Source organism: Cyphellophora attinorum, assembly GCF_001299255.1.
Source record: "Cyphellophora attinorum strain CBS 131958 chromosome Unknown Contig11, whole genome shotgun sequence".
Lineage (NCBI taxonomy): Eukaryota > Fungi > Ascomycota > Eurotiomycetes > Chaetothyriales > Cyphellophoraceae > Cyphellophora > Cyphellophora attinorum.
The window spans coordinates 945,773-971,904 of NW_017253239.1; the positions used below are offsets into that span (position 1 = coordinate 945,773).

The 26,132-nt window shown below is 51.6% G+C and overlaps 12 protein-coding genes across 12 annotated transcripts; 6 read left to right on the forward strand and 6 right to left on the reverse strand.

Moving 5' to 3' along the window:
• Window positions 1–12: 12 nt before the first annotated feature.
• Window positions 13–1,231, forward strand: AB675_10898 (Pisatin demethylase; the record flags this gene model as incomplete). The annotated part of the gene is made up of 3 exons (XM_018139698.1): window positions 13–557; window positions 644–1,070; window positions 1,139–1,231. The coding sequence occupies 3 exons, from the start codon at window positions 13–15 to the stop codon at window positions 1,229–1,231; spliced, it is 1,065 nt and encodes a 354-aa protein (XP_018000778.1).
• Window positions 1,232–3,005: 1,774 nt separating this feature from the next.
• Window positions 3,006–4,121, forward strand: AB675_10899 (5-exo-hydroxycamphor dehydrogenase; the record flags this gene model as incomplete). The annotated part of the gene is made up of 1 exon (XM_018139699.1): window positions 3,006–4,121. The coding sequence occupies one exon, from the start codon at window positions 3,006–3,008 to the stop codon at window positions 4,119–4,121; it is 1,116 nt and encodes a 371-aa protein (XP_018000804.1).
• A 41-nt stretch (window positions 4,122–4,162) lies between these two features.
• On the reverse strand, window positions 4,163–4,690 carry AB675_10900 (uncharacterized protein; the record flags this gene model as incomplete). The annotated part of the gene is made up of 1 exon (XM_018139701.1): window positions 4,163–4,690. The coding sequence occupies one exon, from the start codon at window positions 4,688–4,690 to the stop codon at window positions 4,163–4,165; it is 528 nt and encodes a 175-aa protein (XP_018000756.1).
• Window positions 4,691–5,010: 320 nt separating this feature from the next.
• On the reverse strand, window positions 5,011–6,329 carry AB675_10901 (uncharacterized protein; the record flags this gene model as incomplete). Its single annotated transcript, XM_018139702.1, has 4 exons — window positions 5,011–5,307; window positions 5,372–5,631; window positions 5,688–5,868; window positions 5,925–6,329. 4 exons carry the CDS (start codon window positions 6,327–6,329, stop codon window positions 5,011–5,013), a joined length of 1,143 nt encoding a protein of 380 aa, XP_018000901.1.
• A 609-nt stretch (window positions 6,330–6,938) lies between these two features.
• Window positions 6,939–9,926, reverse strand: AB675_10902 (putative sterigmatocystin biosynthesis monooxygenase stcW; the record flags this gene model as incomplete). The annotated part of the gene is made up of 4 exons (XM_018139703.1): window positions 6,939–7,820; window positions 9,466–9,723; window positions 9,787–9,855; window positions 9,906–9,926. 4 exons carry the CDS (start codon window positions 9,924–9,926, stop codon window positions 6,939–6,941), a joined length of 1,230 nt encoding a protein of 409 aa, XP_018000849.1.
• Window positions 9,927–10,758: 832 nt separating this feature from the next.
• AB675_10903 (Crotonobetainyl-CoA dehydrogenase) lies at window positions 10,759–11,823 on the forward strand (the record flags this gene model as incomplete). Its single annotated transcript, XM_018139704.1, has 4 exons — window positions 10,759–10,802; window positions 10,852–10,996; window positions 11,050–11,292; window positions 11,341–11,823. 4 exons carry the CDS (start codon window positions 10,759–10,761, stop codon window positions 11,821–11,823), a joined length of 915 nt encoding a protein of 304 aa, XP_018000865.1.
• Window positions 11,824–11,921: 98 nt separating this feature from the next.
• AB675_10904 (uncharacterized protein) lies at window positions 11,922–12,542 on the reverse strand (the record flags this gene model as incomplete). Its single annotated transcript, XM_018139705.1, has 2 exons — window positions 11,922–12,083; window positions 12,153–12,542. The coding sequence occupies 2 exons, from the start codon at window positions 12,540–12,542 to the stop codon at window positions 11,922–11,924; spliced, it is 552 nt and encodes a 183-aa protein (XP_018000941.1).
• An 801-nt stretch (window positions 12,543–13,343) lies between these two features.
• Window positions 13,344–14,158, reverse strand: AB675_10905 (uncharacterized protein; the record flags this gene model as incomplete). Its single annotated transcript, XM_018139706.1, has 2 exons — window positions 13,344–13,646; window positions 13,709–14,158. 2 exons carry the CDS (start codon window positions 14,156–14,158, stop codon window positions 13,344–13,346), a joined length of 753 nt encoding a protein of 250 aa, XP_018000718.1.
• A 750-nt stretch (window positions 14,159–14,908) lies between these two features.
• AB675_10906 (High-affinity glucose transporter) lies at window positions 14,909–16,527 on the forward strand (the record flags this gene model as incomplete). Its single annotated transcript, XM_018139707.1, has 2 exons — window positions 14,909–14,973; window positions 15,045–16,527. 2 exons carry the CDS (start codon window positions 14,909–14,911, stop codon window positions 16,525–16,527), a joined length of 1,548 nt encoding a protein of 515 aa, XP_018000716.1.
• An 846-nt stretch (window positions 16,528–17,373) lies between these two features.
• AB675_10907 (5'-deoxyadenosine deaminase) lies at window positions 17,374–19,036 on the forward strand (the record flags this gene model as incomplete). The annotated part of the gene is made up of 4 exons (XM_018139708.1): window positions 17,374–17,644; window positions 17,705–17,836; window positions 17,887–18,189; window positions 18,243–19,036. 4 exons carry the CDS (start codon window positions 17,374–17,376, stop codon window positions 19,034–19,036), a joined length of 1,500 nt encoding a protein of 499 aa, XP_018000856.1.
• Window positions 19,037–19,942: 906 nt separating this feature from the next.
• Window positions 19,943–21,853, forward strand: AB675_10908 (uncharacterized protein; the record flags this gene model as incomplete). Its single annotated transcript, XM_018139709.1, has 6 exons — window positions 19,943–20,461; window positions 20,525–20,688; window positions 20,740–20,760; window positions 20,813–20,924; window positions 20,974–21,160; window positions 21,225–21,853. 6 exons carry the CDS (start codon window positions 19,943–19,945, stop codon window positions 21,851–21,853), a joined length of 1,632 nt encoding a protein of 543 aa, XP_018000807.1.
• A 913-nt stretch (window positions 21,854–22,766) lies between these two features.
• Window positions 22,767–24,263, reverse strand: AB675_10909 (putative transporter; the record flags this gene model as incomplete). Its single annotated transcript, XM_018139710.1, has 1 exon — window positions 22,767–24,263. The coding sequence occupies one exon, from the start codon at window positions 24,261–24,263 to the stop codon at window positions 22,767–22,769; it is 1,497 nt and encodes a 498-aa protein (XP_018000581.1).
• Between the last annotated feature and the right edge of the window lie 1,869 nt (window positions 24,264–26,132).

Below are 26,132 nucleotides of genomic sequence, written 5' to 3' on the forward strand. Positions count from 1 at the left end.
AACGCCTTTGCCATGTCATCGCTTGTGCAGCTGGAGCCTTTAGTGAATTCCACAACGAAAGCTTTTATCAGCGTACTAACCGAGCGATATGTTGGCGAGACTGGTGGACTTAGAGTTTGCGACTTTGGCAAATGGTTGCAATTTTACGCGTTCGATGTAATCGGGGAGCTCACGTTCTCTAAACGTTTGGGATTCCTTGATAAAGGTGAAGACGTGGATGGCATTATTGAACTGTTGGAGACATCACTGGACTATGCTTCGATTGTCGGACAAATTCCTATCCTGGATTATCTCTTCAAAAAGAATCCTGTGCGGCTCTGGGCAAGCAGGCGCGGACTCTTAAATACCTCCGCACCGATCGTCACCTTCGCCCTTAACAGACTCGAAGAGCGCCGTGATGAGCTTGAGTCGATGGCAACCGACAGGAAGTCCGGTGAGAGCAATGCCTCGGATTCAAGCCAGGGTGCCGACTTTCTCATCCGTTATTGGAAGGCCCATCTGAAAGATCCTGACTTTATGACACAAGAAAGAGTACTGGCTGTCACTGTTGCCAACATGTTCGCCGGTTCCGACACCACGGCGATCTCACTTCGATCCATATTTTATCATCTACTCAAAAGTCCGGCAGATCTTGAGGCCTGAGAGACGAGTTGCGTATCGGCTACGAAAATGGTACGCTCCAACCCGACGGCGCGTTGTTCAGCTGGATGGAAGTGAAAGACCTTCCGTTCCTTGACGCTGTCATTAAAGAAGGGCTACGGATACATCCTGCTGTTGGGCTGCCTTTAGAGCGCATCGTGCCACCGCAAGGACAGCAGATATGTGGCAAATTTATTCCCGGTGGAACTACGGTCGGCTGTTCTGCATGGACCTTGCATCGATCGAGCGTGTTTGGCGAAAAGCCCGAGGAGTTTCGTCCTCGCAGGTGGCTTGATGCGTCGGCGGATCAATTGAAAGCTATGGACAAGGCATTCTTCAGCTTTGGTGCAGGAGCGAGAACTTGCATCGGGAAGAATATCAGTCTACTCGAGATGTATAAACTGGTGCCCGCGCTGCTGACTACCTTCAATGTAAGTTTCTCCAGTTGTCTGTGTGCGAGAATCTCCAAATTGTCTGTCGCTAATACACGCCTCAACAGTTCGACCTGGCGGACAAGGAGCAGCCATGGACACTACGAAATTCTTGGTTTGTGAAACAGAGCGATTTTAACGTGTATATTCGAAAGAGATAGCATGTCTGAATGCATATAGTGTCACAAATTTCTTACAGCTTTGAGGATTTGATAGCGTCTTCGCTCTCTTTGACCACATAACGTTGGCTCATTCTGATAAGGACGCCAGCCAGTGCCTCAGGATCCTCCAAAGGAATCTCCGCATTGATCAGCGTTCGCCCTTTTCAGGGAATATCAGAGCAGTTCACTCACTAAATGTCCTCTTCCTTCCATCACATGGAAATCTCCAGGCCTCTGACACAGCTGACGCAGGCTTTGCTGCAGTGTGCGGTTGCTAGTGTAACAGTTTCAGCCAACGGAGTCTCAGGTTGGGATGCGCGCGAGTACTCACAGCACCACACTCTTTTCGCCTACAATGTAACATTGTGCGACAGAGCAAGCCGATAGCAACTTAAGTATTTGCGGGTCTGGTTTTGCCGCGTACACCGCCTAGATTTGACTTCCGGTCAGTCAATTCTCAACGTGCAGGTATGCTGAATGGATGGCACACACTGACTCTTGCTCCCTCGGAGTCTTTAGTACTCGGACGGCTCTACCATTTGAGGGAGCCTCACAAGTGCCGTACCTCTAAACAAGGCGTCAGTGTCCTTGACAGCATGCCGCAAGATGGGGTTGGATGTTAACCTACCGCATATCGATCCCGCTGGCCTTTATCCCAATCTGACATACTTTTTGACTTGCTGAACGACCTCTGAACATCATCACTGCAACAGTATTACTTAATGACATAATGGTGGCTTGTCGAAAATGGTGCTTACAGGTCCTGCCACTCATCTCGCCGCTTGAGCGCCATCTCGGCCATCAAATCATCTGCCGGGCCCATGTCAAATAGAATAGCTCGACCAGGATCACCGCCAAGAACCTTTGAGGCGCCATCGCCAAAGCATGACTCCTAAGACCGGAACATTAGTATGTCTGCGATTTATCGACACTCCTATGCGGCCAGCCTGAACTCACAATGTCCCTCCGCCGAACGAATGCCCGATCCCAAGAACAGGCTTCTCGCATTTGAAATAACTCAAAACCTCCAGAATGTCTCGCGAGTGATCGGGCCAGTGAGTCGAAGACGGCAACAAGGCCTTGTTACTCTGAGCGCTATCGCCATGGTTGGCTGCATCAAATATGATGATTCTCTCTATCCATGGTCCGAGTGCCGTCGACGCAAATATCTGGTCGACGACCGGATGCCAGATTTCTTTCATGAAAGAAGTGCCATGAGTCATAATAATACTGCATCCATTTTTCGGTGTCTTGGTTGTTGGCAAGCATTCGACGACTTTTAGTACGAGCCGCGAGTCTGAAGGGGTGTCTGGTTTCTCATGCCGACGTTTCGTCGAAGCTGGCACTGTGTGCTGAACTCCTCGCCACGAACTCGACCTCATCATTCGCTCACGTGAGTTAGTGTTATGTAACGTGGCCGACTTCAAACTGGTCACCAGTAGACCATACGAAAGGATACTCTGCTGCGCGGATACCTCAGTCACGTGGAGAGCTGATACTTTGGCAATGCCTCGGCTGTCTTCGCAGTACAGAAGACGGAAATCGCCTTCAAACCCTATAACTAATTCCGTGACCGTCTCTGCTGATCCGCTTCCGCATAACGGAAATTCGACGGGGACCACAGTGTCTACCTCACCACACCACGGATTCTGAGCACCGTCTCAGCCCAAAAAGTTTGCCTGTCCGTTTCAAGTTGCTCGGATGGCGTGCGCTCTACAATCAGAGACTTGGGAAGAGGCTGCCTGCAGCACTTTGACGACAACTACGCGCGACGATGCCGACTTCAAACTCTAAGGTGGCAGTGGTCACCAAGTGCAAAGCGCCCGTCGAGATATGGTCACAGACGGTACCATCACCGCCATCGGGATGCATCAACATACGGGTTGATCGAGCAGGAGTATGTGGTACAGATGTACACCTCTGGCGCGGGGATGGAGGAGACGACCTGGAACCTTTCGTGCTCGGTCACGAAGGGGTGGGAACCATCGTCGAGCTGGGTGAAGGTGTGACCACGGACCATGCAAGCTATCCTGTAGCTGTCGGGGACGTGGTATACTGGAATCCCATCCGGCCCTGTCATTCGTGCTTCGAGTGTACTGTGCAGCGCGATTTGACGGGTTGCCCCAATGGCGAGTTCTTTTCGCCTGCGAGCTTGCCGACTACGTGGGCGAGCTACGCGCAGATTGCTACGCTTCAGAGAGGAAACGCTTTCTACAAGGTCGACAAATCTGTGCCGTGTGATGCCTTCATCGCTCTTGGCTGCGCTTTGCCGACGATGCTCCAAGCTTTGGAACATCTTGGACCCATCGAGAAAGATGAGGCTGTGCTAGTTCAGGGCTGTGGAGCGGTGGGACTGGCGTCGATCATGCTGGCGCGCATGGCGGGAGCTCGGAAAATCATCGCAATCGATGGTAATCCTCTCAGGTTGGACATGGCTCGACGTTTTGGTGCGAATGAAACGCTGGATCTGCAGTCTGCGGCATCTAAAACTCAGGAGCTCAGGGCGAAACGGGTTCATGAGCTTACGGGGCCAAGGGGATTATCCTTAGCCATCGAATGCACTGGGCGAGCAGAAGCTATGGAGGAAGGGCTTCCTTTGCTGGCCCGTAATGGAAGATACCTATGTGTCGGCACGTGGGCTGGGAGCGGGGTTGTGGCAATCTCGCCTTTCCAGATCGTGCGCAAGGCACTGAAGATCATTGGAACAACTTATGCGTCACCAGAGAACTACTTTCAAGCCGCGAGATTGGTCGAACAAAATCATCATATCTTTCCCCTGGCTGAATGTGTCACACACCGGTTCTCTCTCGAAGATACCGAGAGGGCATTCGAAGTGGTAGCGTCGGGCAAAGCAATCAAGGCTGTAGTTGAGCCGCAGACGCAGGAGTGAGCACAATGTGTTAGACTCCTTAAAACTCTCGTAGCTGCTTGTCAGACCAACGCATACACATCAAAACTCCCATAGCCCTTACTAGGATAGACCTCCCCAACCTCTATGCACTGTAAACGATTGACCCACAGATAATCCGGATGACTAGTCTGCATGTACGGCGCACAGCGGATCCGTAGCCCATCTGGCAAGTCACCTCTCGCTGCCGCCGCATACCCATCCCTGCCCCAATCACTCCTTCCCTCGTAACAGAACGTGATCTTAGCTCCATCATCCGTCAATATCACATGACGTACGATGTGCTCACCAACACCATCTGGCCGCACCGTCAAGTAGTCCTGTCCAAAAGTGGCAACACATCCGTTGATCTTGGGACCAGTAATCCTGGTGCCTTGCTCGGACAGTACCATGAGCCAGCCGCTGCCGACATCACCTAGTACCATGGGTGGCTGGTCCAGAGGGAGGTTCATGGTGTAGTTGAAGAGAAACTCCGTCTCGAACTTGTGCCGTGGTGGTGTTGGTGGGAGGGTTATGTTGCTGAAATCGGGAGGCGCGCCAGGGGCTGGCATTGTGACTCGTTTGGCAGGAGAGATGTGATACCTTCGATCGAGCGTCGTCCCTCGTCCTGTCTAAGACCTTGCGCTTATTTGAAAGAACTATGCTGATACCTACCGCGGGCGTGGATATAGCATACTCCCAAGTGGAATCACAGGTGGCTGCTGACAGTGCATATATGCAAGCCTCCGTGTGAACGGAATGACGGAATAGATCACTTAGGAAGAACTAGCCCCACAATATCTCCGTCGCTCATACCGTTTTTCTGGACCGTCTGATCGCCAGCTGCCATGTCGATGAACCATACAAGAAGACCAACATCTTTTATACTTAGCTACACACTGTTTGAATGTCCGATTCTAGGCAGAATTCCCTCGTTCTCAAGACTTTTGAACGTTCTATACCAGCTCTGGACAGTGTCATCGTGCCTGGTCCAGCCAAACTCTCGCGCTTTAGTCATGCTGGCCAGCGTGCACCAGGTTCTCTGTCCGAGCCAATCCATCAAATACCAGGTCGCCCAGCTAAAAGCTTCTCTGTCTCCTCCGTACTTATCGCAGATCTTTTGCCATATAGGCTCCTTGTCCTTGGCCCACTCTGCGAGGTTGAGGTTCAACTCCAAGTTGGTACCGATCTTAAGCAAATAGATTAGATCAGAGTTCAAATCAAGCAAGTAGGTGAAGAGCTCTGTCACTTACATCCATGCCATAGTACTTGCCGATCTCTGGTAGGAAGTACCTCCAGACGAAGGTGTCACCATTGACGTAGTTAAATGCTTCGTTCTTGGTGTGTAATGCAGTGGATGACCAAGCAGTGATCTCTGACAATCCTTGTGAGTCAGAGTTATCGTCGGGCGAGTCGTAGATAAATGCACCCCCAGGGAACTTGACTTGTTCGCCTGTTTCTCTGCACACTAGAAGGTACAAGGCCATGGTCAAGGCTTCAGACATTCCGTTGCCTTGATCTGATGATTAGCAGGGGACTGAAAATGGCCAGTGCATCCTATAAGCTTACGTCCAGGTGTGCAGCCGATCACGGCGTTTGGCCTAATCACATTCCAGCCCCAGCTGCGTTGCTTGCTGAGTGCAACGAGCTCATCTTGCTGATTGAAGTAAAAGTTCTGTCCTTGGTCGTTATATCGGGGATGAGATTCGTGCATTGGGGCAGGACAAGGGCCTAAGTGACAGCCATAGTGCTGTTATGATATTAGCGCGACCGCATAGAACAGCAACGTAGAGGCCATGTGCTCACTTTTCCACCTGTCTGAAGGCTGACTCTCTGGAGATTTTGGCCGGAAACTTGATCGATGGAGTGCAGGAAGTTCGAAAACAAAGGCACATTGAGCCCGGCAAGCTTAGTGAAGTCATCAACATGGACGTATGACATAAAATAAGCGTGAGTGACGTCGCTGCAAGATTGCTTCATGCTTTGTATAAGCTCCTCCACTGGTCTCAGGAAGTCAAGGGCCAGAAACTCGATTCGGTGGTCTTGCCACTTCACTTTCAGTGATGAGCGCGAAGAAATGACGATTTTCGACCACTCCCGTTCTGGCTGACGAATAAGGTACTCGACCATTGCGTTGCCACTGATGCCGTTGACGCCAGTCACGAAAGCGACCTTGCCGGCCGCCGACAAGCCCTTTATATGTTGAGTCATGGCTGAGAAAATGATGGTCGAGTTAGAGATTCTCTTATGGCGCGTCATGAATGACACCGACAGTAGATGTACTTCAATTTGTGCGATGAGGCTGAACGGAATGGAAGCTCCATCCCCGCGGAACATGGCAGATAGAGTTCTGCCTGGCAAAAGGTTCCGCATTCCACGGCTGGGGAACCATAGTCGTTGGGGAAGCGGGCAGCGGGGTAGGCACATTTCCAACTCAGAGACAGACCCCATGAACAATGCTTTACACTCTCCAGCATCTTTTAAAACCCACTGGGGGTCTGTTCCTACATCGCGGCGTAAGCTTGTAAAGACCATGGCCGAATTTGGAAGCGCGACGATTCTCTAGTACCGTGAACTTCGACTCTGATGTAGATCAGCGATCCTTTGGTGGATGTTTGCGTCTCGAACAGAATCTACCATCTTTCAGAGGCGTGTTCCCGTGTTGAACGTGGTTAGTGACCTCACGTATAAGAAGGGATCGCGCTTTACTACAACGTTCTGTATTTGAGTCCGCAATGAGCTTAAGGAAACCCCCTGACACAGCCGAGAAGGAGACTTTAACACTGGGATGTTCTAGCGAAGTTCCGTTCTACCGTCGCTTCAATAGCTGTACGGCCGAAGCTCGTACATACGTATCTTCTCCGGAAACGGTGCAGCGGGCACATCATTATACTCTGGCTCGAGATAAAAAGCCAAGTCGCCAGTACCATGCGCCTGAGTATGCGTGTAGCCTTCACCGAGCCACGCCAGATGACTGATCGCCTTTCCCTGCTCGTCTTTCTCGTACTCGTAGTTGTAATCCTCCCACCTCGGCGATCGGAACGTTTCGATGGCGTGCAAACAACTGCCAGGCCAAAGACCGATGACACGAGGACCCGTACCTCCATCACTAAGATACCAACTTCTGCATCCGTTCTTGTAGACAGTCTTCTTGAAGTAGCGATCAATGTAGTCCGAGAACTCACTGACACGTTCCGCGTTGGGTTCCATTGACCGGATGTTCTCCCTCTGTAGCTTGCGTATACACTTGGTGATGTAGTCTACCTGTGCTTCGAGCATCATACTTAGGCTACCGGTCCCAATAAGCGAGTTCGGGCCCAGGACGCAGAAGTAGTTTGGAAACCCAGACATCATCATGCTGAGGTATGTCTTGGGGAACGGCTGGAATTGGGCTGCCATGGATAGTGAGTTTACCCCTGTGACAGGGAAGGGCGGTGCGTGAGCCGCGTTGAATCCTGTAGCGCAGACCAGAACGTCCAAGTCGACCTTTCTACCATTTTCGAGCAAAATACCTGTCTCATCTATGCTCTTGATTTCTGTGCCGACGAATTCGACGTTGGGTTCGGTCAAGGCCTCCAGAAATCCGAGGCCGGGTGTCAATCGCCGGCACCCCACCGCAAAGGTTGGAATGATCTTCTCTGCGATCAAGGGTCGATTGTTCAGCTTTGACTTCATGACGTGCTCGCAATATCCACGGACTTTCTGTTGTATATCAGAATCAACGTGGGTGAGAAAGTGAACTGAGTTGCCGTCATGCTCGACTGTTTTGCGAAAGTCATGGTAGGACTGAGGATCTTCGTGGAACTTATCGATGGTCTCCTGAGAAACTTCTGAACGTCAGGGCCTAGAACAAACGAAAAAGATATGCACTCACATTTCAGCTCTCTCAGGCCAAGTCTATCCATAGTCTCTTCTCCAAAAGGGGGAGATATCCAAGTCCTGCTGCGGATGAAACATTTTAGCTCTGTTCCAGCAAGTCGTTGGAGCTCCGGTACAATCTGGATAGCACTACTTCCTGCACCAATTACCCCGATAGTCTTATTCGCGAGCGGCACTCTGTAGACCGTAAGCACAAGTTCAGGAGAGGTTTGTGCTAACAACCTGGGGTTCCACGCTGCCGAGTGTATTAGATCCCCTTTGAACGTATCCAGGCCATCAATTTGTGGCCACTTGTAGTCGTTCAGCGATCCTCGTGCAGAGATGATGACATTAGCCTCATCTTGAAAAGTCGTGCCGCTTGATGTGTCTGTCACAGTCACAGTCCTGCCGAGTGTGAGTCAGCTTGCAAGCGCTAAGAACAAGACTACCTACCATTTAGAGCGGGACTCATCCCACTTGCACCCATCAACGCGATGACAACACCGAATAAATCGTGTTGCTGAGAACTTCTTCGCCGTATCCTGGAGGTACCGATTTATCTCCGGCCCTGGAGCGTAAAAGGAAGACCATGAAGGGTTTGGAGAGTACGAATATTGGTAGGAGTGAGCTTCACAAGTCGTTCTTAGCATGTTGCCTGTGCTAGGACATGAGGACAACCAGAATCTTGGGCTTACCTGGCACGTCACAAGCCACACCAGGATACTTGTTTTCGAACCACGTCCCACCAACCTCACGATTCTTCTCATAGACCACTATCTCGACATTGCGTAGCCGCTGCGGAATTCGAATAGCACAGTTTATCCCTGAGAACCCTGCACCAATCACGATGACCTTCATTGGTCGGAAATTCTCAATGCAGGCTTTGTCGAAAATGTCGAGACGTGCCTCTGGTTTCGGCTCATGTTGAGCGACCTGTGCAACAATTGATTCTGGCAGCGATGGGATGCCAGACATACTTGCGGGACTCAGTATCACTGGCGTATGCGGACTTCTGGCACCTGCGAAGGCAGTGTCGCTATATTGATACCAAAAAAGCGTGGCTGAAATGCGAAGTCGACCAATAGGTGGATACTTTTGGCAGACGGAATTTGGGTACCTTTCCAAAACGCCAGTTCCGTTGCTACTTGTTCCGTGTTACAAGCCACTTCATCTAGGTGGGTAATCTCAATCACGTGTTTCGCGATCAAGGCTTACACATTCTGGCTTTGTAGACACGGGCATATCATAGCGTGGGCCAGCTATCCTCTATCTCCGGGAGATGGTCTCCGCGCCCCTGAAATATTTCATCGATGACGCCTTCGTGAGGGATGCAATGCCTATCTGTTTGAATGCCAATTTTGGCCAGCTCTCTCCATTGATCTAAATGCGTCATCTTCGGATGGCTGAGTATTTCACGATTTTCCTGCGCATCTTGTCGTTAGAAATTCTCACATAGGCGATGTGGCTCCGTAGATCCAGCAAGACTTACATGGTGACCTTTTGAGAAAGCCGCAAAACTCCAGACCTTCTTTGTCTCCAAGTCGATGGTTTGCGAGACAACTGTCCCGGTCTCTGTTACGCGCACAGGAGTAAACACCTCTTCTGTCGGAATGGGAACACAATTTCGCCTACCCTCGAGCCAGGAGATTTTGTATATCCGCTTTGGAACAATCTCTTGGTACCACGCTCGCACATAGTTGACACGGCCAGCCAGTTTTCCTGTGATCATTCGATATACGACGCGCTCCTGGAAAGGTACATGGCAACGTCAGACGCCACTATGAGCAGATTTTGCTGCGGCTTAGCTTACTGGAGATCGGTACCACATCTCAAATTCCCAATCCAGACCTGCAGTGTAGTGATACCGGATTCGCGTGTTCTGTTTCAGAATAAGCGAACAACTCGTCCTGGGGCTTGGCGTCGACGTACCATAAGATCTTCAATCGCCATTTTGGTAGAGGGATCACACAACAATCAGTCGACAAAGACTTCTTGATCTTGCGTGCTAGATACCGGCTTTGACCTCGTGAACTTACCACGCCTTTTGGCCGATTCATGGAACGCGGAAGGTCTAGCGCGGAATTCAGGATTTCCTTGCAAACGGAACTCTCACCGCGCTAGCCTGCGCGGTCGCCCACTTTGTACATGCCGCTCAGCCATAACGCAAGCTGTGTCACCCTTGGCTAGTCCGGTCACTGCCGCAGTCGAAATATGTCAGACAGTAGCGACATCTTTGGATCTACTGTGCCCTATGCAGAACCGCCATGGTACAGGGGTCACCTATCGCCTCACTATGGCGAAAGACACCGTCGGCTACGGAATTACATTCGCACTTGGGTCGAGAAGGTCATTATCATCATGTGTCTTTTGTCACGCGAAGCATCGCTAACGGATCCCTATGTAGCATATCATTCCAAATGTTCAGACCTGGGAAGAGCAACGGGAACTACCACATAATGTCTACACAGAAGCGGCGAAAGCTGGCCTCCTGATGCCAATAGCATCCGGCGGCCGGATACCACAAGAATGGGAACAAGAATTTCCTATTGCGGCTGGCCTGAGTGCAAAAGATTGGGATGGATTCTGTGACTTCATACTACATGACGAATTTACTCGGTGCGGCTCTTTAGGGTAAGCTCTTGGATGACCCTGCTTTGTGTCCTGACTGAGGCAGGTGCTAATGCCAAGTCAGAGTATGTAATGGATTTCTTGGAGGAGTGGTACGTATTATGGCACTACTGAGGTTCGACGCGATCCTTATCACGAATCGCAGACCCTCGCTATGCCCCTGATACTGAAGTTCGCCGAACCTGAACTTCAGAACAGGTGCGTCGATGCCAATGAAATCACGCTCAACCTTGCTGACGCCGTTCAGAATCAGCAAAGAGGTTCTGTCAGGACAGAAAAGAATGTGTCTCTGCATCACTGAGCCCGGCGCAGGATCAGATGTGCAGGGCATAGCTACAGAAGCGGTCGTGAGCGAAGACGGTAGCTCTTACATCTTGAACGGAGAGAAAAAGGTCAGCAACGCTGCAGAGCTTCGAGTCCTTCTACAGACCTAATGCGTGAGCAGTGGATCACTTCTGGGATGTACTCAGACTACTTTGTAACATTGGCGCGGACATCGCCAACGGCAATGTCGTTGTTCGTGGTGCCAAAGGGGCCAGGGGTGAACCTTCGCCATATGTATCTTGCTGGCTCATCCTCGGCAGGAACGGCGTACGTTGAATTCGACGATGTCCAAGTACCAATAGAAAATCGAATCGGCGAGGAAGGAGACGGATTGAAGGCTATCATGTCCAACTTTAACCATGAGGTTCGTCACTCCATAGTAAGCCTGCAGACTTAACTGACAGCTGAGTAGAGGCTTTACATCAGCATGGAGTCTCTTCGGCTAGCACGGATATGCCATGAAGACTCAGCAAGCTACCTGCTTCAGCGCGAGGCGTTCGGGAGAAAGCTGGTTGAACAGCCGATTGTCCGCTTCCGGTTCGCTCATATGGCTCGTGAGACGGAGGCACTGCAGGCGTGGGTAGAGTCTTTGATATATCAGAGCTCAAACATGACCAGCCAACAGAGCGACCTTCTTCTTGCCGGTCAGACAGCACAGCTAAAAGCCCATGCCGGAATCGTACTCGAGAATGTGGCAAGCTCTGCGGTTCAACTACTCGGAGGGCTTGGATTGACCAAAGGCGGACGCGGTGAGAGAATCGAACGCATCTGGCGAGATTTGAAGGGAAACGCAATTCCAGGAGGGAGTACGGATGTACTGCTTGACTGGTCTGTCAAGCGGGCTTTCGCTTTGCATAAGGCGATGTTAAATAAGAGTAGTAGTGCTAAGCTATAGATTGAAAGTTACGGAGCGAACTGTGTATGACACCGACATCAAGAAGAACAACAGCATGGCTTTGGTTCGTAGCACAGCGAATGACAGTGTCGCTCCTATTACTGGCCCGGCACGCGGCCTAAATGCTCTTCCACCAGCATCTTCCCGGTACCCGGGATCTCAAAAGATGTAGCAGGAACAATCACACAGACAGCTCTTGCTGGTTCAGTGTTTGAGGCATTTTTCCACTTGTGCATCGTACCACGTTGAACGATGTGATCCTTAAGAGTGTAAGTCAGCGTGCACAGCACAGGCGAATAGTGAAGAAGCATCAGGCTTTATATACGTACCCCAGGCTTTAGCGTGACTTTCTCCCCTCCATCCAATTCATGCTCGATTTCACCAATAACGCAGATCGAGAAATCAATGCTCTGCGTCCGATGCATGTGCGAATCGCCGCTTGGAGCTATATCCAGTACGACGACATTAACACCGCCGGTTGGGATGACGATATCCGGTCTGTTGAAGGATGCTTCACTCGAAGTACCGGAATAGTTTCGAACATCAACATCGTTTTCCATGATTGCCGGTATACTGCTGGTCGCGAAAGATCGCGCCATATGGCCAAAACCAGGAATCTGGGCGAGAGCCTGGTCCGGAGAGTTGAGGTAGATGCTTCTGCCTTGGTCATTATGGCCGGAGATATAGCGCTTGTTGGGTGGTAGGGTATTTCCAGACATGGCTAGTGCTCGTGGACACCTCAGAGAGCTCAGTAGTGAAAGATGTTAGGTGTGAGCTCACGTTTCACTGTACCGTTCAGCACGTCAGCTCAAGCGTGTGGAGTGGCAGGTAGGCGCCTTAAGTAAGCCGATGATATAGCCAGGATGTTATAGCAGCAGTTGTGAGACTTCAGACGGAAAGACTTCCAGCTGTCTGGGATTGAGCTTTGTAGGCTCACACTTGTCGTGGGACGCACAAGGACCAGCCAAGATTTGGTTAATGTCCTTGATCGAAAGCTAGTAGTACAGCGCGCATTCTTATCATGATAAAATATGTCAGCTGGCCTAAGCATCCCATTTGTGTGGCGAAAGTAAGAGTTCCGACGGAAGTACTCGAGCAAATTAAAGTTCCCGAATAAGAGCATCTTGAGCCGCAATAGCGGAACTTGAGCACAGGGCGCGACTACTGGAAGATATCTTACGTTCGAGTCTCTTTAACGTCTACACCCTCCCACTTGAGCTGCGGCTGTGCAGTTGGAGTTTCTCATCTCTTCAGACAATGAGATGGACGAGCATGATCCTGCGACTTCCGTGTAACTGCTCGGGACTGATTGAACTCGCTGAAGAAGCCTCGCGTGCGCTTGAAAAAGCATCAGTCTGTCCACTGCAATCGACCTGAAAGGGCGAATTCGCTCATCCCAATCCAGTTGCAAACTACAGTATGACTTGGGCGGTGCTTGAATCAAAGGCGGACTAAATTCAGTCTATCCGAGCGCCATTGTGTCGCTGAGAAGGCAGGAATACCAGCGAAGCCCATCCTGATCATGGACTCGACTCCGTGAGTATCGGTTGAATGGAGCTCTTGGTTAGATGCACATTCAGCGGCTCATTTAGACCAAGGGACTCGCCCTGCGTCCACACCATATCCAAAGTGAGATGCGAAAATTTCCACGTACTGAATCCATCGGCAGTTGGCTCTCGTCGGAATGACGAGTAATAGTAACCGGCTTCCATAAAATGTTTAGATAGATCCCACTCGTGAGAGCCATGAGTTGCGAAGCAGGTGTATCGAGCATGAGCCACAGTATCCGACTCAAACTCGACAACGAAGTTACTCGCGATATGCTGCTGTGCGTCAGCTAATGTAGCTCGTGAGACTGGGGCTCAAGTCGCGGCCATGAACTCACCAACATCCTAGTGAAACGGGACTCTGCAGCCATACCGAAATCCGCCAACCCTGCTTTGCCGTTGTGTGTCCCAAATGGGTAAGTCAAGAGGCAGTCATCGGTAAACAGGTTGGCCCAGTCGTGGGCGATTTTGAGGTCCATCATGGTGCAGTCTAGTGTATACGCATACGCGCAGAGCAGATCAACAATCTTCTGGCGCTCGAACATGTACAGCAATTTCTCCTGATCAGATTTCGGTGCTGTCAATGAGGTGCTCTTCATACCGCTGTGGTGTTGAAGGCCATTGCTTGCGACTCCGTTGGACATGTCATTCTTCGCCGTAGGATTCGGGCCAAATTCTTGACGCTGTTTTGAAAGGAAGTTGGGGTAGCTGAGAGGGTGGCCACAGAGGGAGAGCGCCAGGACAGGGCTGCCGTCCGTGGCTCGATATGTCGCCGATACGGACGACATTTAGCGTGTATATCTGCCACTACTCTGCGATGGACAGTCGAGGAACGTACTCTAAGTAACAATCTGTTATTTCCTTCAGCAACGACATAGAATTGAGGCGTTGATCAAAGGGAAGAAAAGCCCTGCAGCTCGTTCAACGTATGAATCGACAAGAGTATCGAAGTGATTTCGTTGAGCTTGACGGCACGGGCTTTTCATGTCACTTAACGATGCGCAGCTCCGGTTGTTCGTCCTAGATCAGTCCGGTCGTCCCAATTGGCGTAATCAGACCGAGCATGCCTGGACTTCATCGGCTAGGTACCCACTCTGGTGGGAATCTTTGTGAAATTATATCCACCTTCTTCCTCTCATGTGATAGTGTGCTCGAAGATCCGTCTGGGCCTTCGTAACTTGATGGAGACATACAAATCAGTCCGTCCATATGGTTCATTGAGGCATCGATGCATTGTGAGATTGAACCCACCGACCCACTAAACCTTGTGGCCCGCGTTTTCCTATTCGATGGCTCCGCAGGCCCAGAATCCCCACAAGCACAGTACGGGGTACCGAAAACGTGGAGGCTATCGCAGCTGGGGCATGTCGAACACGTTTACGCACGGACACACGACACTCGGGCAATTGCTTTCTATAAAGCTGTCCCCGTCTCTGCTGACATGGCCTGCTTCTGCACCTCTATAACGAGCAACGAGCACTTCGTGCACAGCCAATCCGCCAATATTTTGAGACGAGCCGCAACCGTTGACAGGCATCATGAAGATCCCCAAGACCTACAACCCATACTTTATGGCAGTAATTGCTACATTCGGAGGAGCACTGTAAGTAATGTCGCTGAGTATTCGTTGCTACCCCAGCAAGTCGGGAAACCACGGGTTGACACTGGTTCTAGGATCGGCTTTGATGTGTCGTCTCTTTCAGCCATAGTCGGAACCTCGCAATACATCAACTTCTTCGGGAACCCGAATGGTGTCGTGCAAGGTGCTATTGGATCTTCGCTGGCTGCTGGCTCGGTGGTTGGAGCCGCGCTTGCCGGACCAGCTTCAGATCGATGGGGTCGCCGAGACACGATTTTCGTTTCGTGTTTCTTTTGGGTTATTGGCACTATAATCCAGGCATCCACAATCTCCACAGGTATGCTAATCGCCGGCCGCATCTTGAATGGAGTGACTATCGGAGTCACGTCAGCTCAGGTACCTGTCTACTTGGCCGAGATCGCAAAGAAAGACATCCGCGGAGCACTTATCATCTTCCAAGAATTCGCCATCGAATTCGGTGTGTTGATAATGTACTTCATCGGCTACGGGGCTTCCTTCATATCAGGAGCAACGACATCTTTTCGACTCGCCTGGGCAATGCAACTTGTTCCCTGTCTGGTGTTGATGGCAGGCCTTCCTTTCTTGCCACGATCGCCTCGTTGGCTCGCCAAAGTTGGTCGTCTCGAAGAAGCTTACGACATTCTTGCGAAGGTTCAAGCCAATGGCAATCGCGATGACCCTGTTGTTGTCGCAGAGTGGCAAGAGATCACGCTCACTTTGAACGCCGAACGTGAAGCTCTCCGAGGTTGGAGGAAGTTCATCAAGAACGGAATGTGGCGACGCACTCTGGCCGGCATATCTGTGATGGTCTGGCAGCAACTTACAGGAGCGAACGCTCTTATCTATTACGTCGTGTATATTTTCCAAATGGCCGGTCTGACGGGTAACATCAATCTCATATCCGCTGGAGCTCTATACGCGTCCTTGATCATTGGAACAGCAATCACCTATGTCATTGTCGACAAGGTCGGACGCCGCCCACTCCTGGTACTAGGAATTCTTGGTATGGGAACCTGCCAATTTGTTGTAGGTGGTGTCCTTGGACAGTACGGGACCTATCTTCCCGACGGGCTGGACGGCAATCTCAATGTCAGAGTTACAGTCACCGGTGCTGCCAGCCACACTGTCATCGCCTTCTCTTATATCGGCATGTTATTATACGGTCTGACACTGGCGCCAGTGCCTTGGGTGTACTGTGCTGAGGTTTGGTCGCTCGAAACGCGCTCCGTGGGCATGTCAGTCGCTGTTGTGTTTAACTGGCTTTGCAACTTCGCGCTTGGACTGTTTGTGCCGCCAGCGTTTGCCAATATTACATGGAAGACATTCATTGTGTTCGGAGTTCTGTGCTTCGCCGGTGGTATCCACATGTTTCTGCAGTATCCAGAGACTGGACAGAAGACGTTGGAAGAAGTGGAAGAACTATTTCAGAAGGGAGCTAAGCCCGCTTGGAAGACACGCGTTGGCCAGTCTCATCTTGATGAAAAGGTGGCGGAGATCAAAGAGCACAAACAAGAAGAGGCCCAGCTGGTTGAGGATATTGTGCGCAAGCATGACTAGCAGAAAAACTGCAGCCACATATGTCAAGCCTCCGCTAGGGTGGACTCGGTCAGAAACGGAAGGGCCGAGAGACTGTCGTTGACCAGGAGAGTCGTGCTCCAACGCGACGGCTCGCTCTTGGAGGGGACAGCTAGGTATTCGCCGGGAACGTGGTACCATACAGTGTGAATCGTGCAAACTCAAGTTTGTGTCAGTAGAATTTGAAAAAGCAATACGCATGCTCGCGATACTGCTCGACTAATAACTCTGTTCTCCAAGCGGGCAAGTCATCAGTATAGGATTTTCAGTGGCGCGTGACTCGCACGTGGCTGATCCGCTTCTGCGAACTTGTGCAAAGATGATCGGATGAGATCTAACGTACTTATTTCGATAGCGTCAATGGTGTGAGAAATTCGGAAAGCGTTCGCGATGCCCGAAACCACGTAGCTCGGTATCAGAGCTACCTTTATGCGCGGCCATCGAGGCGGGGACTCCACAAGGAGGCAGGAAGCGCGGTCACCAACGCGGGGATTCCACAAGGAGGTAGACAGTGGATAGCCCAATATGGTCCGCGGTTTCCAATTGGGCCAATTCCGTGCCACCAAAGTGCGAATAACGACCACAGCGATGGTAGTTCGATAGCTATACGCGAGAGCCACACGCTAAAGAGACCGAAGTGGTGTCCTATGGTTCAATTATTCCGCTCCAGAGCGAAAATGCACCGAAGCTATGCAGCTTCGGATCGTGAGCTGTTGCAATACCATGGGTGCACAAGGCCCAATCAATTCCATCGACGTGGTTGAAATAGCTCCCCATCGCGAGAAGCAATCGCAGTCTTTGCATTGAAGACTCAAGAGACTGGACATAATGGGGAGAGTTCTATTCCGTGGCGGTACGATCCTTACTCATGACGCGAACGACCATGTCATTCCTATCAAGAGCGACCTGCTGGTAGAAGAGAAGGTCATCAAGGAGATCTCGCCAGACATCCGACTGCCAGCTGGCTCCGACGTCAGAGTTGTTGATTGCACAAACAAGGTTGTGAGTCCTGGCTTTATTAGCACACATCAGCATTTATGGCAATCATTATGCAAATCGCTCTGGAGCGAATACACTATTCTCGAGTATTTGTGCCTAGGTGTGTATGCCTGAGACCAAGAAAGTGGAAGAGGCAAAACTGAAACATCGGCGTTGGCAGGCCTGTTTGACAATGCGCACCACCAACCAAGCGACATTTTCTGGGCCGAGTTGGGAGGAGCGCTGGAAGGAATTGATGCCGGCACTACAACCGTCATGGACCATGCACACTTTCACTACTCTCCTGAGCATTGTAAGTCTACAGAGAGTGGCTTGGTGGCATGAAGACCTGACTGCTGTCAGCCGAGGCAGCAATTGCCGCACTCGAAGCTTCAGGCTTGCGAGCAGTGTTCTGCTACTGCCCAAGCTCTCGACTGCAGAAACATCATCCTCTTGAGGTTGATGGCGACATATTTTGCGATTGGAGCATGAATAAGATCAAAGACTTAGCTCAAAATGCACCGTATGGAGATGGTCGTGTCCAGATCGGCTTTGGGTTGGATGAGTTCCGTTTCGATCGAGACACGACAGTGAAGGTATTCAAGCAGATCAAGGCGTATGGAATTCGTCATGTTACGACGCACTATTTCCGAAGTCCCGCTGGAGGTGAGTGCAGCACTCAACACGTTCTCACCATCCCATACTTACTGCCTTAACAGCCAAAGACTCTCGACTGGCCCTGTTCGATATTTACGGTATCGTCGATCCAGACACGCACTGGGTCGTATCTCATGCAACCAATCCGGCGCCAGGTGATGCGAAGTTACTGGAGAAACACAACATGTACATGTCAGCGGCGCCGTCCTCAGCGATGCAGATGACTATGGGCCACCCGACAGCCCTGTATCATCGAACGGAAGATTTCTTCCCACGCGCGTCGGTTGGTGCAGACAGCCACGCGATCTGCGGTTCCTCGCTGCCGTCCGAGATGCGCATCCTGCTGCAGGACGCACGTGCGCAGTTCAACGACTCTTTTGTCGAGCAATGGAAGTCCCCTGTTAAGCTCAATCGCAGTGTCGAAGATGTCTTCAACCTCGCGACGGTCAAAGGAGCCAGAGCGCTCGGTATGGCTGACCAGATTGGACAGCTGAAAGTGGGCCTGGCGGCCGATATTGTGGTCTACGATGGTTCCACGCCTGCGCTGTATGGCGGCGCTCAAACTAATCCTGTCACTGCCATTGTGATGTTGAGTAGCCCGGCAGACGTGGAGCTGGTTATGGTAGATGGCATAATTCGTAAGGAGAACGGAATCCTCAAAGATGTACGCACGGTGCCAAAGGATCAGAGATGGCGTGAGGGAGCGAGCGAAAATCTCACTTGGACTGAGATATCAGCCAAGTTGATTGAGAAGAGTAACACGATGAGGGAGCGGATCCACTCGGTGGATGAGCAGCAGATGAGGAAGGATGTCATGCAGTTTCTGCGTGTCGATCCGGCTGTCGTTGTAGGATAGTGCAGAGAATCCCGATGTTTGTCATCAGGTAAGCCTTGCTGGCGGAAAACGTGCGGTAGAGGATTAGGCTATGGCGCAAAGGGCAGAGGAATTTTCCACAGCTCGATAATAAACATTGCGAGCCGTATGAAGCCTAAAAGCCATTAGTTTACACGGAATCGCTCGGCGCGGGGCCCTCCAAAGCACCCGAATCGAGGCCCATTAACGCAACCGATAGGCCCCGCAGGCCATGAAGGTTTGAGTCGAGTCGACCCCGCAAACGCGTCCCTCAAAGTCTTCCTTCGCCATTCATCCTCCACAACACTTCGCATTGCCATCGAGAATGTCCGAACAAACACCAGGCAGTAACAGTAGCAGCAGTCGCAAACGCCCACATGAGACTGAGCTACAGTCTCACCCCTCAAATCTCAATCTAGCCAAGAAGCGAGTGCGAACGGGTCAGGCATGCGACCACTGTCGGGTCTTGCGTCGAAAGGTATTGTTCATTTTGTCCGCAACAACGCGAGGGTCATGGCTTACTTGAGCGCAAGTGCGATGCTCAGTGCCCTTGTACAGCTTGTGAGCATGACAACCTTGCTTGTACGTACGACGGCCTCAGTCATCCGTCGCCGAAGTTGACATTCGCTCGAGCCATCAGGTACGTCTAGTCCATGATTGTTATCTCGTCATCGTTGTCGCTGCACGCAGCTTCGTATGAGTTGTACTTACCTGACTAGGAAGATCGACGAGCTCGAGGCGCGACTGCGAGTGTACGAGGGTAGTCCGCGCTCAGATTTCGGACAGAAGAGTCGCGAGGCCGGGGAAGGCGCCGACAGAAGCGTCACCAATGCAGGAAAAGATGAGAGCACTGACGTCGACATGTCCAGTGTCTTACGTGGAATCAATCATTTGAAAGTTGCCTCTAGGATGCCCGAGTTCTACGGCGGGTCGTCGTCGGAAGTCTTGGAAGCTATACAAGCTCGGTCGAAGTCGTCTGAGACCGACGAAGCCGGGACAGATCTCTCGTCTCCAGAGAACAGAGCGCTGCTCTGGCTTGGAAGCAGATCGGGGCTGACATTCGGAAAGGCCGCTGGTGCTTTACTACCCCCGAAAGTGGTTGCCATGGAATATGTGCACCGCTATTTTCAGACAGCACATCGCATTTTTCCTATCCTAGACAAGAGACTGTTCGTTAACTCTACCGTCGACTACTACAACGGGTTGCCTACGGAGGGCAAAGGGTATGAATCATGGACGGCCGTGATGTATATGGTCATTGCCCTTGGCCACCAGTACAGCCTGGTCGACCCGGATCCGGAGGTTCGCAGACGTGCACTTAATTCGCCCGAGGATGGAGAGGTATGCTTCCAACTGCTCAAAGCGTGTCTCAATGACGTTCACTTTGCTGGTGGAGACATTTCTGCAGTGAACTCCCTGCTGCTCGCCGTAGGTATTCTTTTTCATAAAAGTGTTGAGCGTGCCTGAGAGGACCACTAACGGAACTGACAGTTTCTGTGGCTATACAATCAACATCGGCTGCACGAAGGCTACATGGTATTGGGAACCGCCGCACGCATTGGGTATGGCATAGGACTGCACAGAAATCTCAAGATGGATCCAGATCAAGGCCTCCATATCATGCCGCACGTCATGGGGTGGTGCTCGTCCTTCTGGTTTGATCTCACACTGTGTATATGAAAACCTGAGTCTGACAGACTGCCTAGGTGTCTATTTACTTACGAAAGGTATTAATATGCAGTAGTAATGCTGTACGCCGCCGGCTAACTATCTTATTAGAGAGATGGTCGCCTTGCTCGGTCGGCCATGCGCAATCGAGGCGCACGAGTTCGATATCAATACCTTCCCACTCGAAGAATCTTCAGTCGAGCTTCAGTATCTGGAACGAATGGTGAGTCCTCGTTTGCGTCAAGCACAGTTTAGCTGACTGGGAAATCAAGCGACAATTTGCGGCGATAACCTGGAGTGCGTACGATCAAATCTATTCACTTTCCCTAAAGCACTTAGGCCTGTCTGAGCGAAGTGACGCACTAAGGAAGACCGACGAAGCGTTCGAGCGCTGGTTCAACAGCTGGTTCCTGGACTGCACATGGGCTAAGGAACCTCATGGGCTTGTGATTCGGCTACGTGAGCATACTTTGCCCTTGTCTACTCTCTACAGACTCGCTAATCATCATTCATGCGGGTGCAGGCTTCCTTCATTCAAGGCTTCTCTTGTACCGCGCATTCTTGAGCATCCTCGTACAAGGTGCCCGCCGACAGGAGAAGGTATCGAACGAGTTGAAAGAACTTGCCGCCGTTTCTGTTCGAATTGCCGTCGATATTGTTATTATAATTGTGGACGACATTTATCCTGCGGCACGTTCGAGTGGCACTCTGCAGGGTATACTGTTCCACGCCGTTCTGTATCTCTGGAATGCCGTGGTGTCACTCCTGTTCGTTGCAAGCTCTCGAGTTGTGCAACAACTTCTTGAATCCGAATTACAAGGCATCAACATACTAGACACTATCGCGCATGGCACTCGCATCTTCGAGGCATACTCTGACACTGTCGCATCTGCACGAATCGCACTGCAGAAAAGCCACACAATCCTGGACAAGATGAGTCCCGACTCGACAAGCCTTGTGAAGCCGAATGGGGCAGGCATGGCAGTCGCAACAACACCGGATTCTTGTGAAAAAACAGGAATCTCTCCCTCGCAGAACGATCTTGGGTCTACCGAGTCGGCCCTACCGGAGACAGAACTCGATTGGGCAGAATTTGATACAACCCTCGACGACTTCAATAACTTTGAGCCCTTCTTCAGTATGGGCAGCTGACACAGTGCTCCTATGTCATCCGACAGAGTCATCATCTCCGCCCCCATGAGCTGCTTCGCAGGTCAGCACCTCGCTGCCGCCGTGTCCGCCGGCGGACAAGGCCTGCTCCGCGCATTGATGGACGAGAAGCTACTTGACCGGCAACTTTACGATGCAAAGTCTCTACTTCGCAAACATCCGGCTGTCGCGGGTGGGCGCGATAGGACGCTGCCTGTACGCGTGAACCTACTGCTATTTGCGCTTGACGGACAAAAGCGCGGGCTCTTCTTGGACATACTGGCGCGAAATCGATCAGTTGTGATTTGGTTGGAGACGCAGTTGGCGTCGATGTGGAGCGATGCGATTCGAACAACGAAGGGCTTGGAGATAACGCAGATCTGAACCGAGGCTTCCTCGGTGTCGTCCGCGCTACAGCTTGCAAACGAGGAACGACTAGACGTGCTGGAGATGCGGAGCTCAGACTCAGGTGGTCATAGACATGCGGGATTAGCGGGAATTATCCCATTGACGCTGAAGACGTTAGAGATGTTCTTCAAGCCGGCGACGGAGATCTGGCTTCCATCCTCAGCCTCGTTGTAAGCGGAGATAGAGCTGATTCGCGCGGTATCGGTACGGCACAGACGCGTGGCGCGGGAGGCGTCGTTACAGGCACAGTTTTGTGGCATCAGATAAGGTCACGCTCCTGCATGAATATACAACTGTTACCACGCTATTTCGAGCCGTCATTTCGCACCGTCTTGAGCCGCGTTATGTTGCCTTTTGACTTAATTACCAAGTTCTTCCTGAGGGTGCGCAAAAACAATTCTTCAGCATCTTCAGTTTGGGAGCCAGTTTATCAGCTCTGTAGTCTTGGACCTGTCGTGGAGACAGGACAAGCCGGCGTCTTACTCGACTTTTCACGACAGAGGGCGCTTTACAGTGTGTAAAACCACATGTGTCGGCCCTCATTCTGCCGCAGGCCTTGCTTGGCCGCTTTGTTGCATCTCCAAAACCAGAAATCCATGACTCCGATCAGAGAAATGCTGACCATGCTCACGGCAAACGTGGTCCATATGCCCGTTCCATAGTTTGGACTCTCGCTGCTCTTGAACGCCACACTCGCGGCGATGCCCCCAATGCCGCCACCAATGATGCAGGTCGCAGAAGCTACAGCTCGCTTGCTGTGTGAAGTGATATTGTTCGCTTGATACGTCAAGACACCTGGAACGCAGTACTGTAGAAACCCAATGCCAAGGAAGGCTCCAAAGTAGCGGAACGCGTTGCTTCTTCCGTAGGCTGTGATGATCATCCCAATGGCTGTGATCAGTTGATGAACGGCAATAACTGGCCCCCGAATCTTGTAGCGGTCTCCTAGAAATCCAGATACGTAAGTCATGATGGCTGAGAGGACATACGGCGGCGCGGACAACAGCTGTGACTGTGAAGTCGAGTAACCCATGCCAGATCGAAGTATGACAGGGAGGAAGTAACTGTAGGCGTATCCTGGAAGTGTAGACGCCATGAGGTTGAAGGCCCAGAAATAGAGGCGCCAATCCTTGAGGTGGTGCAGGATTTTACGCAGGTTTATTTCGTCTTCGATTGCGTCGCCGCGGTCGTTGTTGATTCGATCAATTACGAACTGCTTCTCTTCTGGCGTGAGGAAAGACTTGACCTTCGAGGGGAAATCGATGATGATAAACCATCCCGCTATACACACTGCACAGGTAATGGCACCTTCAATGATGAAGATCCAGGACCAGCCATTGAGCCCAGCTTTGCCACGTAACAGAGTCAATACGTAGGCGAAGATAGCCGAGAAACCTCCAGTAAGCACTGACAGGATCCAGAAACCAGCCAGCCGCTTCCCGACTTCGAACCTCTGATACCAACAGGTGATCAGATAGGTACAGCCAGGCAAGAAGCCAGCTTCAAGAACGCCCAAGAGTGCTCTACAAAGAGCCATTGTACCCCAGGACTTAGTGAAGCCCATACTGATTAGAATCGCCCCAAAGCTGACTCCAAGAAAAGCAAGCCAATTTGCGGCGCCGGCCTTTGGGAGGATCAGGTTACTGGGTATCTCGAAAATGATGTAGGCCACGAAAAATACCATGACAATGATCGTGTATCGATTTCCAACCGCAAGGTCGAGATCCTCTTGCATCCCAGCGACCAAGGCCAGTCCGAGATTCGTTCGATCGACGAGTGATATGCTGTACATCAGCCCAAGTATCGGCAAAAGGCGCAAGTCGATCTTGCGAATCACTCGCTTCTGGTGGGTCGGATCTATGCCGTAGTTAAAGCTTTCCGCTGGCGTCGCACCTGCAGACTTGGTCTCTTCGAGCTCGAGATGGTCCGCCATCTTGAAACCGTCAGAGGTTGGATCCGCAGGCGCTTCGACATCACGCGTATCGTTTGTACCGATTCCTCTCATACTTGCTGCCCTGGGGTCTAGTGGATTCGCGGTTGACCGAGCAAAAGATTTCTCGACGGTTTATAAGCATCGCAAAGGTTGTGTAAGGGCGTTGGAGATCCTGCTTGGCCAAAGTTAGCCGAGGCGACTTGGTTTTAGGTACAGAAGGACGGCTCTCGTGAGATAGATGCCGGGCCGCGTCCCACCCTTCTGTCTTGGCCGGGAGGCCTTATTGGCACGTTGGACGTCTTGTCCACCTCCATGATCTTGGCTTGGAGAAAGAGCGGGATCGCGTGTGGACGCTAGTCCCGTGAACCGAGGCGAGGACACCGCATGCAACCTCATACAGCCGGTGCCACTCATGGAAGAATATCTGCATCGACTTTCTCATGGCGAGTCCTCGTCGGGGGTCTGCTAAAGTAGGTATCGGGGAGTTTTGAATACTCGCGCGCCGTTGCGGTTCATGAGTGTCTCCTTGTATGTCTAATTATCATCGAGTGAGGCTCGCGGGGAGATCATCAGAATAGTATAATCGATTCGCTCGGATGTCCAGGGAAGCGGTGTTCGATGATGCTGTTCATTAGTCGATTTGAGAAATATGATGAGCCAAGCCTACCTCTTACTAACATTAAACGACCTAGCGTGGCTTTCTGGCCGACTCTGAGATGATACTGGACTCTCTCGCAGGCCCTCACGAGCGGCAAAAGGCTTTAGTGGTTCTTCGACGGCATTGTTTTGCGCCAGTGGCAGAAATATCATCATTTCGCAGGCGTGCTGGCCAAGGAGACTCATTCTTCACAAATATATTCGCGAAGGGCATGCGACCAGACTTTGCTTCGATAGGTGCGCCTCCCTCACTGGGCTCTTACTGCACACGGCAGTCTATGTACCGAAACTTGCGTGTTGGCGCCGTGCCATACTGCAGAAATCCGAAGAAGCAAGGCGCGATGGCAGAGCACTGCAAGGTTTGCAGCGCTTGCCAAGAATAATCAGCAGCACTGATTGACGTCACTACAGATTGGGGACGGTGGGACCCGCAAGGAAATACGCGTCGAAGCTGCAGCTCCCACGCGTTCAGGAGTTGAAGAATCTCGCGCCTTCGTATCTTGTTCAACCAAGAACATTCGCATTCTCGCTCGGATCAGTCATCAGCTGTCGGCTGCTCAGAGCTCGAGGTGCGAAGAGTTCTGCGGCAGACCACTATCTGCTCTTTGACTCTCGTCTTTTCCCGAGCTCGCGTTCGTCCTCACGCCACGGCAACCGTGATCATGACCACTGTCAGAGCGGGCATGAAGCGGAAGCCCGACACTCCAGCGCCTTGGCGAGCTCAGAACGGCTCACACGGTGTTTCAGCGCCAGAGCGCGCTTGCACAGAACCAGGCTTCACCATTCCCAGCCTTCGCAGCGATTCGTAGCTATGATAAGGTCAAAAGGCTAGACCATTTCACTCGTGGTAGGTGTTGCGACTCCGCGAGTCGTGACATACTACCTGACAGACAGGGTCGAGGCAATAGTCTCCCCGCATGGCCTCGCCAGCCGATGCGCGCTCGCGGCAGAAACGTTGCCCAGGACTGGTGATAACACAAGGACTGCGGCTATAAAAACCAATCCTTTACAGTTCTATTGCTGAGGGGTTCCTCGCAACGAGACGATATGTCTGGATGAGTGTGCTCACTTCCTTGTGCTCTTGCACCTCGGCTTTCGATTCTGGGGCAACGCTCTCACGCCTCCGCTCTCTCCGCAGGGAACTCCCCGACCCTGCAGTGCAAAAGCTTATGCCACGCAAGCTCACGGCCTGTTATGCTTAATTGGAGTTACGCGGGGAGCAGCCCCGGGCGTCGACGAATGAATTGAGCTTGCGAAAGAACAATTGACATGCATTTTGACGAT